The 12643-nt window shown below is 51.2% G+C and overlaps 1 protein-coding gene across 4 annotated transcripts in view; it reads right to left on the bottom strand.

Moving 5' to 3' along the window:
• The window catches only part of snrka (SNF related kinase a), a 63330-nt gene that overhangs the window by 11892 nt on the left and 38795 nt on the right, over positions 1–12643 (bottom strand). For all 4 annotated transcript variants that reach the window (XM_031812141.1, XM_031812140.1, XM_031812139.1 and 1 more), the window contains one exon: positions 11214–11426. In XM_031812141.1, the coding sequence (XP_031668001.1) occupies positions 11214–11426 (213 nt within the window). The remainder of the gene's footprint in view (positions 1–11213; positions 11427–12643) is intronic.

Below are 12643 nucleotides of genomic sequence, written 5' to 3'. Positions count from 1 at the left end.
CTATTTGTCTCCCCTGATAATGGACAACGTCGTTTTAATTGATTGTTCCTCAGTGTCAGCAGAATAGGCTACTCTGTAATTTGTCATTAAAAAAGATTCTGCTAATGTCTCCAGTCATATAAAGTGTAATAAAATTGCATAAAATGTGTTTATAAAAGACCACATTTTTCCCATACAAAGAAGAAACCTATCTGATAGAGCCTAGGTCTACTCTACACTATATGCACTCAGCCATGCATTTAACCTGTCTTTTCTGCAAACAGTGATGGAGTTATATTATTAGCCTATGACTATCCACTCATCACATTATGAATAATAGGCATCTTACATAAGTCTGCAAATGCAATGATGCTTTATTATAAAGGTGCACTTTTATGGTGAAAATGTGCTACTCACACCACACCTATTTACACCAGGTAGACTACACCGGTTGGAAAGAGGATTAATGTGCTACTCACACCACACCTATGTACACCAGGTAGACTACACCGGTTGGAAAGAGGATTAATGTGCTACTCACACCACACCTATTTACACCAGGTAGACTACACCGGTTGGAAAGAGGATTAATGTGCTACTCACACCACACCTATGTACACCAGGTAGACTACACCGGTTGGAAAGAGGATTAATGTGCTACTCACACCACACCTATTTACACCAGGTAGACTACACCGGTTGGAAAGAGGATTAATGTGCTACTCACACCACACCTATGTACACCAGGTAGACTACACCGGTTGGAAAGAGGATTAATGTGCTACTCACACCACACCTATTTACACCAGGTAGACTGCACCGGTTGGAAAGAGGAGTAATGTGCTACTCACACCACACCTATGTACACCAGGTAGACTACACCGGTTGGAAAGAGGATTAATGTGCTACTCACACCACACCTATGTACACCAGGTAGACTACACCGGTTGGAAAGAGGATTAATGTGCTACTCACACCACTCCTATTTACACCAGGTAGACTGCACCGGTTGGAAAGAGGAGTAATGTGCTACTCACACCACACCTATGTACACCAGGTAGACTACACCGGTTGGAAAGAGGATTAATGTGCTACTCACACCACTCCTATGTACACCAGGTAGACTGCACCGGTTGGAAAGAGGAGTAATGTGCTACTCACACCACACCTATGTACACCAGGTAGACTACACCGGTTGGAAAGAGGATTAATGTGCTACTCACACCACTCCTATGTACACCAGGTAGACTACACCGGTTGGAAAGAGGATTAATGTGCTACTCACACCACTCCTATGTACACCAGGTAGACTGCACCGGTTGGAAAGAGGATTAATGTGCTACTCACACCACACCTATGTACACCAGGTAGACTACACCGGTTGGAAAGAGGATTAATGTGCTACTCACACCACACCTATGTACACCAGGTAGACTGCACCGGTTGGAAAGAGGATTAATGTGCTACTCACACCACTCCTATGTACACCAGGTAGACTGCACCGGTTGGAAAGAGGATTAATGTGCTACTCACACCACTCCTATGTACACCAGGTAGACTGCACCGGTTGGAAAGAGGATTAATGTGCTACTCACACCACTCCTATGTACACCAGGTAGACTGCACCGGTTGGAAAGAGGATTAATGTGCTACTCACACCACTCCTATGTACACCAGGTAGACTGCACCGGTTGGAAAGAGGATTAATGTGCTACTCACACCACTCCTATGTACACCAGGTAGACTACACCGGTTGGAAAGAGGAGTAATGTGCTACTCACACCACACCTATGTACACCAGGTAGACTGCACCGGTTGGAAAGAGGATTAATGTGCTACTCACACCACACCTATGTACACCAGGTAGACTGCACCGGTTGGAAAGAGGATTAATGTGCTACTCACACCACGCCTATGTACACCAGGTAGACTGCACCGGTTGGAAAGAGGATTAATGTGCTACTCACACCACGCCTATGTACACCAGGTAGACTGCACCGGTTGGAAAGAGGATTAATGTGGTACTCACACCACACCTATGTACACCAGGTAGACTGCACCGGTTGGAAAGAGGATTAATGTGCTACTCACACCACTCCTATGTACACCAGGTAGACTACACCGGTTGGAAAGAGGATTAATGTGGTACTCACACCACGCCTATGTACACCAGGTAGACTGCACCGGTTGGAAAGAGGATTAATGTGGTACTCACACCACGCCTATGTACACCAGGTAGACTGCACCGGTTGGAAAGAGGATTAATGTGCTACTCACACCACTCCTATGTACACCAGGTAGACTGCACCGGTTGGAAAGAGGATTAATGTGCTACTCACACCACACCTATGTACACCAGGTAGACTGCACCGGTTGGAAAGAGGATTAATGTGCTACTCACACCACTCCTATGTACACCAGGTAGACTGCACCGGTTGGAAAGAGGATTAATGTGCTACTCACACCACTCCTATGTACACCAGGTAGACTGCACCGGTTGGAAAGAGGATTAATGTGCTACTCACACCACTCCTATGTACACCAGGTAGACTACACCGGTTGGAAAGAGGATTAATGTGCTACTCACACCACTCCTATGTACACCAGGTAGACTACACCGGTTGGAAAGAGGATTAATGTGCTACTCACACCACTCCTATGTACACCAGGTAGACTACACCGGTTGGAAAGAGGAGTAATGTGCTACTCACACCACTCCTATGTACACCAGGTAGACTACACCGGTTGGAAAGAGGATTAATGTGCTACTCACACCACTCCTATGTACACCAGGTAGACTACACCGGTTGGAAAGAGGATTAATGTGCTACTCACACCACTCCTATGTACACCAGGTAGACTACACCGGTTGGAAAGAGGTGCTCGCCAACCGTGTTGCAGGGCTCCTAGGCCTATAGACTAGGCTATGTGCTCGCCAACCGTGTTGCAGGGCTCCTAGGCCTATAGACTAGGCTATGTGCTCGCCAACCGTGTTGCAGGGCTCCTAGGCCTATAGACTAGGCTATGTGCTCGCCAACCGTGTTGCAGGGCTCCTAGGCCTATAGACTAGGCTATGTGCTCGCCAACCGTGTTGCAGGGCTCCTAGGCCTATAGACTAGGCTATGTGCTCGCCAACCGTGTTGCAGGGCTCCTAGGCCTATAGACTAGGCTATGTGCTCGCCAACCGTGTTGCAGGGCTCCTAGGCCTATAGACTAGGCTATGTGCTCGTCAACCGTGTTGCAGGGCTCCTAGGCCTATAGACTAGGCTATGTGCTCGCCAACCGTGTTGCAGGGCTCCTAGGCCTATAGACTAGGCTATGTGCTCGCCAACCGTGTTGCAGGGCTCCTAGGCCTATAGACTAGGCTATGTGCTCGCCAACCGTGTTGCAGGGCTCCTAGGCCTATAGACTAGGCTATGTGCTCGCCAACCGTGTTGCAGGGCTCCTAGGCCTATAGACTAGGCTATGTGCTCGCCAACCGTGTTGCAGGGCTCCTAGGCCTATAGACTAGGCTATGTGCTCGCCAACCGTGTTGCAGGGCTCCTAGGCCTATAGACTAGGCTATGTGCTCGCCAACCGTGTTGCAGGGCTCCTAGGCCTATAGACTAGGCTATGTGCTCGCCAACCGTGTTGCAGGGCTCCTAGGCCTATAGACTAGGCTATGTGCTCGCCAACCGTGTTGCAGGGCTCCTAGGCCTATAGACTAGGCTATGTGCTCGCCAACCGTGTTGCAGGGCTCCTAGGCCTATAGACTAGGCTATGTGCTCGCCAACCGTGTTGCAGGGCTCCTAGGCCTATAGACTAGGCTATGTGCTCGCCAACCGTGTTGCAGGGCTCCTAGGCCTATAGACTAGGCTATGTGCTCGCCAACCGTGTTGCAGGGCTCCTAGGCCTATAGACTAGGCTATGTGCTCGCCAACCGTGTTGCAGGGCTCCTAGGCCTATAGACTAGGCTATGTGCTCGCCAACCGTGTTGCAGGGCTCCTAGGCCTATAGACTAGGCTATGTGCTCGCCAACCGTGTTGCAGGGCTCCTAGGCCTATAGACTAGGCTATGTGCTCGCCAACCGTGTTGCAGGGCTCCTAGGCCTATAGACTAGGCTATGTGCTCGCCAACCGTGTTGCAGGGCTCCTAGGCCTATAGACTAGGCTATGTGCTCGCCAACCGTGTTGCAGGGCTCCTAGGCCTATAGACTAGGCTATGTGCTCGCCAACCGTGTTGCAGGGCTCCTAGGCCTATAGACTAGGCTATGTGCTCGCCAACCGTGTTGCAGGGCTCCTAGGCCTATAGACTAGGCTATGTGCTCGCCAACCGTGTTGCAGGGCTCCTAGGCCTATAGACTAGGCTATGTGCTCGCCAACCGTGTTGCAGGGCTCCTAGGCCTATAGACTAGGCTATGTGCTCGCCAACCGTGTTGCAGGGCTCCTAGGCCTATAGACTAGGCTATGTGCTCGCCAACCGTGTTGCAGGGCTCCTAGGCCTATAGACTAGGCTATGTGCTCGCCAACCGTGTTGCAGGGCTCCTAGGCCTATAGACTAGGCTAGGTGCTCGCCAACCTGTTGTTGGCTCTTGCCTAGACTAGGCTATGTGCTCGCCAACCGTGTTGCAGGGCTCCTAGGCCTATAGACTAGGCTATGTGCTCGCCAACCGTGTTGCAGGGCTCCTAGGCCTATAGACTAGGCTATGTGCTCGCCAACCGTGTTGCAGGGCTCCTAGGCCTATAGACTAGGCTATGTGCTCGCCAACCGTGTTGCAGGGCTCCTAGGCCTATAGACTAGGCTATGTGCTCGCCAACCGTGTTGCAGGGCTCCTAGGCCTATAGACTAGGCTATGTGCTCGCCAACCGTGTTGCAGGGCTCCTAGGCCTATAGACTAGGCTATGTGCTCGCCAACCGTGTTGCAGGGCTCCTAGGCCTATAGACTAGGCTATGTGCTCGCCAACCGTGTTGCAGGGCTCCTAGGCCTATAGACTAGGCTATGTGCTCGCCAACCGTGTTGCAGGGCTCCTAGGCCTATAGACTAGGCTATGTGCTCGCCAACCGTGTTGCAGGGCTCCTAGGCCTATAGACTAGGCTATGTGCTCGCCAACCGTGTTGCAGGGCTCCTAGGCCTATAGACTAGGCTATGTGCTCGCCAACCGTGTTGCAGGGCTCCTAGGCCTATAGACTAGGCTATGTGCTCGCCAACCGTGTTGCAGGGCTCCTAGGCCTATAGACTAGGCTATGTGCTCGCCAACCGTGTTGCAGGGCTCCTAGGCCTATAGACTAGGCTATGTGCTCGCCAACCGTGTTGCAGGGCTCCTAGGCCTATAGACTAGGCTATGTGCTCGCCAACCGTGTTGCAGGGCTCCTAGGCCTATAGACTAGGCTATGTGCTCGCCAACCGTGTTGCAGGGCTCCTAGGCCTATAGACTAGGCTATGTGCTCGCCAACCGTGTTGCAGGGCTCCTAGGCCTATAGACTAGGCTATGTGCTCGCCAACCGTGTTGCAGGGCTCCTAGGCCTATAGACTAGGCTATGTGCTCGCCAACCGTGTTGCAGGGCTCCTAGGCCTATAGACTAGGCTATGTGCTCGCCAACCGTGTTGCAGGGCTCCTAGGCCTATAGACTAGGCTATGTGCTCGCCAACCGTGTTGCAGGGCTCCTAGGCCTATAGACTAGGCTATGTGCTCGCCAACCGTGTTGCAGGGCTCCTAGGCCTATAGACTAGGCTATGTGCTCGCCAACCGTGTTGCAGGGCTCCTAGGCCTATAGACTAGGCTATGTGCTCGCCAACCGTGTTGCAGGGCTCCTAGGCCTATAGACTAGGCTATGTGCTCGCCAACCGTGTTGCAGGGCTCCTAGGCCTATAGACTAGGCTATGTGCTCGCCAACCGTGTTGCAGGGCTCCTAGGCCTATAGACTAGGCTATGTGCTCGCCAACCGTGTTGCAGGGCTCCTAGGCCTATAGACTAGGCTATGTGCTCGCCAACCGTGTTGCAGGGCTCCTAGGCCTATAGACTAGGCTATGTGCTCGCCAACCGTGTTGCAGGGCTCCTAGGCCTATAGACTAGGCTATGTGCTCGCCAACCGTGTTGCAGGGCTCCTAGGCCTATAGACTAGGCTATGTGCTCGCCAACCGTGTTGCAGGGCTCCTAGGCCTATAGACTAGGCTATGTGCTCGCCAACCGTGTTGCAGGGCTCCTAGGCCTATAGACTAGGCTATGTGCTCGCCAACCGTGTTGCAGGGCTCCTAGGCCTATAGACTAGGCTATGTGCTCGCCAACCGTGTTGCAGGGCTCCTAGGCCTATAGACTAGGCTATGTGCTCGCCAACCGTGTTGCAGGGCTCCTAGGCCTATAGACTAGGCTATGTGCTCGCCAACCGTGTTGCAGGGCTCCTAGGCCTATAGACTAGGCTATGTGCTCGCCAACCGTGTTGCAGGGCTCCTAGGCCTATAGACTAGGCTATGTGCTCGCCAACCGTGTTGCAGGGCTCCTAGGCCTATAGACTAGGCTATGTGCTCGCCAACCGTGTTGCAGGGCTCCTAGGCCTATAGACTAGGCTATGTGCTCGCCAACCGTGTTGCAGGGCTCCTAGGCCTATAGACTAGGCTATGTGCTCGCCAACCGTGTTGCAGGGCTCCTAGGCCTATAGACTAGGCTATGTGCTCGCCAACCGTGTTGCAGGGCTCCTAGGCCTATAGACTAGGCTATGTGCTCGCCAACCGTGTTGCAGGGCTCCTAGGCCTATAGACTAGGCTATGTGCTCGCCAACCGTGTTGCAGGGCTCCTAGGCCTATAGACTAGGCTATGTGCTCGCCAACCGTGTTGCAGGGCTCCTAGGCCTATAGACTAGGCTATGTGCTCGCCAACCGTGTTGCAGGGCTCCTAGGCCTATAGACTAGGCTATGTGCTCGCCAACCGTGTTGCAGGGCTCCTAGGCCTATAGACTAGGCTATGTGCTCGCCAACCGTGTTGCAGGGCTCCTAGGCCTATAGACTAGGCTATGTGCTCGCCAACCGTGTTGCAGGGCTCCTAGGCCTATAGACTAGGCTATGTGCTCGCCAACCGTGTTGCAGGGCTCCTAGGCCTATAGACTAGGCTATGTGCTCGCCAACCGTGTTGCAGGGCTCCTAGGCCTATAGACTAGGCTATGTGCTCGCCAACCGTGTTGCAGGGCTCCTAGGCCTATAGACTAGGCTATGTGCTCGCCAACCGTGTTGCAGGGCTCCTAGGCCTATAGACTAGGCTATGTGCTCGCCAACCGTGTTGCAGGGCTCCTAGGCCTATAGACTAGGCTATGTGCTCGCCAACCGTGTTGCAGGGCTCCTAGGCCTATAGACTAGGCTATGTGCTCGCCAACCGTGTTGCAGGGCTCCTAGGCCTATAGACTAGGCTATGTGCTCGCCAACCGTGTTGCAGGGCTCCTAGGCCTATAGACTAGGCTATGTGCTCGCCAACCGTGTTGCAGGGCTCCTAGGCCTATAGACTAGGCTATGTGCTCGCCAACCGTGTTGCAGGGCTCCTAGGCCTATAGACTAGGCTATGTGCTCGCCAACCGTGTTGCAGGGCTCCTAGGCCTATAGACTAGGCTATGTGCTCGCCAACCGTGTTGCAGGGCTCCTAGGCCTATAGACTAGGCTATGTGCTCGCCAACCGTGTTGCAGGGCTCCTAGGCCTATAGACTAGGCTATGTGCTCGCCAACCGTGTTGCAGGGCTCCTAGGCCTATAGACTAGGCTATGTGCTCGCCAACCGTGTTGCAGGGCTCCTAGGCCTATAGACTAGGCTATGTGCTCGCCAACCGTGTTGCAGGGCTCCTAGGCCTATAGACTAGGCTATGTGCTCGCCAACCGTGTTGCAGGGCTCCTAGGCCTATAGACTAGGCTATGTGCTCGCCAACCGTGTTGCAGGGCTCCTAGGCCTATAGACTAGGCTATGTGCTCGCCAACCGTGTTGCAGGGCTCCTAGGCCTATAGACTAGGCTATGTGCTCGCCAACCGTGTTGCAGGGCTCCTAAGCCTATAGACTAGGCTATGTGCTCGCCAACCGTGTTGCAGGGCTCCTAGGCCTATAGACTAGGCTATGTGCTCGCCAACCGTGTTGCAGGGCTCCTAGGCCTATAGACTAGGCTATGTGCTCGCCAACCGTGTTGCAGGGCTCCTAGGCCTATAGACTAGGCTATGTGCTCGCCAACCGTGTTGCAGGGCTCCTAGGCCTATAGACTAGGCTATGTGCTCGCCAACCGTGTTGCAGGGCTCCTAGGCCTATAGACTAGGCTATGTGCTCGCCAACCGTGTTGCAGGGCTCCTAGGCCTATAGACTAGGCTATGTGCTCGCCAACCGTGTTGCAGGGCTCCTAGGCCTATAGACTAGGCTATGTGCTCGCCAACCGTGTTGCAGGGCTCCTAGGCCTATAGACTAGGCTATGTGCTCGCCAACCGTGTTGCAGGGCTCCTAGGCCTATAGACTAGGCTATGTGCTCGCCAACCGTGTTGCAGGGCTCCTAGGCCTATAGACTAGGCTATGTGCTCGCCAACCGTGTTGCAGGGCTCCTAGGCCTATAGACTAGGCTATGTGCTCGCCAACCGTGTTGCAGGGCTCCTAGGCCTATAGACTAGGCTATGTGCTCGCCAACCGTGTTGCAGGGCTCCTAGGCCTATAGACTAGGCTATGTGCTCGCCAACCGTGTTGCAGGGCTCCTAGGCCTATAGACTAGGCTATGTGCTCGCCAACCGTGTTGCAGGGCTCCTAGGCCTATAGACTAGGCTATGTGCTCGCCAACCGTGTTGCAGGGCTCCTAGGCCTATAGACTAGGCTATGTGCTCGCCAACCGTGTTGCAGGGCTCCTAGGCCTATAGACTAGGCTATGTGCTCGCCAACCGTGTTGCAGGGCTCCTATAGACTAGGCTTAGAGTTATTTGGCCACGTTAGTTGTGATAAAAGCTTTATCAAAACATATGGGATTTGAAAAAGTTGCAAAAATCATGTGCTATTTCTTGCCTTAGACGGCACACACTGGGTATCATTTACAAGTGCTAATATTGTCACCCATTAGACTATTCTCAATTGAATCTTGTCTTTACATATATTAAATAATATAAGTAGGAAATTAATTTCGATTTAGAATGGACCATTATCATGCACCTGTCTGAAGACGGAGGGAAAATACATGTCATCACATAAATAGCGAATGGAGGATGCTTTTCCCACGGTCCATTTTCATGCCAGCCAGGTAGGCTACTCCTGTTGTAAAGAGAAGCAATGTGCTTAATATCAGGGAAGAAGATAATTAAATATAGTAAGCCTATAGAAAGCTGATGGGATCCTCTTAAGAGGCCATTAAATCTCAGTTTGAATAGCCTATAGAAATGTTGCGCAACACGAACTCATGATTTTCCATTGCATTTGCATTGATGTCAGAGTGGATAGAGGGACAATAGAGCCCTGAGTACCAGGTCATTAGGACCTGGAGGGACCGTAGAGCCCTGAGTACCAGGCCATTAGGACCTGATGGAGGGACCGTAGAGCCCTGAGTACCAGGTCATTAGGACCTGGAGGGACCGTAGAGCCCTGAGTACCAGGCCATTAGGACCTGTTGGAGGGACCGTAAGAGCCCTGAGTACCAGGCCATTAGGACCTGATGGAGGGACTTTAGAGCCCTGAGTACTCGGCCATGAGGACCTGATGGAAGTTTGGTAGGCTACTAATGACCATCAACAGCATCAGAGCACAGTTTTAGAAAAGCCTAGTTCCTGAGACTCAACGGTCATGTGGAATTTGACTGCAGTCACGACTTGTGACCGTCGGTGTGGCGGTAATACGGTCACCATAACAGCCCTAGTATAGGTACATGTTTGTATACCTATACATAAAGAAACGTCCCTTTTCAGGACCCTGTCTTTCAAAGATAATTCGTAAAAATCCAAATAACTTCACAGATCTTCATTGTAAAGGGTTTAAACCCTGTTTCCCATGCTTGTTCAATTAACCATAAACAATTAATGAACATGCACCTGTGGAACGGTCGTTAAGACACTAACAGCTTACAGACGGTAGGCAATTAAGGTCACAGTTATGAAAACTTAGGACACTAAAGAGGCCTTTCTACTGACTCTGAAAAACACCAAAAGAAATATGCCCAGGGTCCCTGCTCATCTGCGTGAACGTGCCTTAGGCATGCTGCAAGGAGGCATGAGGACTGCAGATGTGGCCAGGGCAATACATTGCAATGTCCATACTGTGAGACACCTAAAACAGCACTACAGAGAGACAGGACGGACAGCTGATTGTCCTCGCAGTGGCAGACCACGTGTCACAACACCTACACAGGATCGGTACATCCGAACATCACACCTGCGGGACAGGTACAGGATGGCAACAACAACTGCCTGAGTTACACTAGGAACGCACAATCCCTCCATCAGTGCTCAGACTGTCCACAATAGGCTGAGAGAGGCTGGACTGAGGGCTTGTAGGCTTGTTGTAAGGCAAGTTCTCACCAGAAATAGTGTAGCCTATGGGCACAAACCCACCGTCGCTGGACCAGACAGGACTGGCAAAAAGTGCTCTTCACTGACGAGTCGCGGTTTTGTCTCACCAGGGGTGATTGTTGGATTCTGGTTTTATCGTCAAAGGAATGAGCATTATACCGAGGCCTGTACTCTGGAGCGGGATCGATTTGGAGGTAGAGGGTCCGTCATGGTCTGTCACAGCATCATCGGACTAAGCTTGTTGTCATTGCAATCTCAACGCTGTGCGTTACAGGGAAGACATCCTCCTCCCTCATGTGGTACCCTTCCTGCAGGCTCATCCTGACATGACCCTCCAGCATGACAATGCCACCAGCCATACTGTTCGTTCTGTGCGTGATTTCCTGCAAGACAGGAATGTCAGTGTTCTGCCATGGCCAGCGAAGAGCCCGGATCTCTATCCCATTGAGCACGTCTGGGACCTGTTGGATCTGAGGGTGAGGGCTAGGGCCATTCCCCCCAGAAAAGTCTGGGAACTTGCAGGTGCCTTGGTGGAAGAGTGGGGTAACTTCTCACAGCAAGAACTGGCCCCCCCTTTTGACCCCCCCCTTTGTTCAGGGACACATTATTCAATTTATGTTCCGTTTATATCTCAGTTGTTGAATCTTGTTATGCTCAAACAAATATTTACATATATTAAGTTTGCTGACAATAAAAGCAGTTGACAGTGAGGACATTTCTTTTTTTGCTGAGTTTATGTCCATGTATGTGTGTTGACTTACTCTACTATGGGCTCTCGGTCTGCGATGTCCCCCAGCACCATGCGCTGTATGATCCCGTTGTGCTCATCCTCAGACAGGCTCTTATGAGACACCAGGGGGGTGTTGAACTTGGTGGCTGGGGACGGGTCCACCCCCTGCAGCCAGGCATGGCTCTCTATCTCCTCCAGAGACGCACGGCCCTTTGGGTCCCGCTGCAGCATCCGGCCTACCAGACTAGAGAGAGGAAAAACTACTCATTGTTTTTGTCATCATTGACTGAAATTGCTCTTATAGGTTTGCTCTGGTAATGTAAGATGTTTTATCATGCCAATAAAGCTCATTGAATTGCACTGAGAGAGAGAGAAACAGAGGCAAAAAGAGAGGCAGAAAAGAAAGGGCACCATGTTAGTCACATTGCAAACGACCACAGCATCCCCTGTGTTGGCACAACTACCATATAACCAACAATTATGGATGAAGACTGTTTTGTAAACTTTCAGCACACCTTCCTAAAATTGAGTTTTACCACCCCCCCCCAAAAAGTATTTAGTCAGCCACCAATTGTGCAAGTTCTCCCACTTAAAAAGATGAGAGGCCTGTCATTTTCATCATAGGTACACTTCAACTATGACAGACAAAATGAGAAGGAAAAAAATCCAGAAAATCACATTGTAGGATTTTTAATGAATTTATTTGCCAATTATGGTGGAAAATAAGTATTTGGTCAATAACAAAAGTTTATCTCAATACTTTGTTATATACCCTTTGTTGGCAATGACAGAGGTCAAATGTTTTCTGTAAGTCTTCACAAGGTTTTCACACACTGTTGCTGGTATTTTGGCCCATTCCTCCATGCAGATCTCCTCTAGAGCAGTGATGTTTTGGGGCTGTTGCTGGGCAACACCGACTTTCAACTCCCTCCAAAGATTTTCTATGGGGTTGAAATCTGGAGACTGGCTAGGCCACTCCAGGACCTTGAAATGCTTCTTACGAAGCCACTCCTTTGTTGCCCGGGCGGTGTGTTTGGGATCATTGTCATGCTGAAAGACCCAGCCACGTTTCATCTTCAATGCCCTTGCTGATGGAAGGAGGTTTTCACTCAAAATCTCACGATATATGGCCCAATTCATTCTTTCCTTGACACGGATCAGTCGTCCTGGTCCCTTTGCAGAAAAAGCAGCCCCAAAGCATGATGTTTCCACCCCCATGCTTCACAGTAGGTATGGTGTTCTTTGGATGCAACTCAACATTCTTTGTCCTCCAAACCAAAAGTTATATTTTGGTTTCATCTGACATTCTCCCAATCTTCTTCTGGATCATCCAAATGCTCTCTAGCAAACTTCAGACGGGCCTGGACACGTCTGGCACTGCAGGATTTGAGTCCCTGGCGGCGTAGTGTGTTACTGATGGTAGGGCTTTGTTACTTTGGTCCCAGCTCTCTGCAGGTCATT

This window comes from Oncorhynchus kisutch, unplaced genomic scaffold (genome assembly GCF_002021735.2).
Source record: "Oncorhynchus kisutch isolate 150728-3 unplaced genomic scaffold, Okis_V2 Okis02a-Okis13b_hom, whole genome shotgun sequence".
Lineage (NCBI taxonomy): Eukaryota > Metazoa > Chordata > Actinopteri > Salmoniformes > Salmonidae > Oncorhynchus > Oncorhynchus kisutch.
This window is presented reverse-complemented; position numbering and strand designations above follow the sequence as displayed.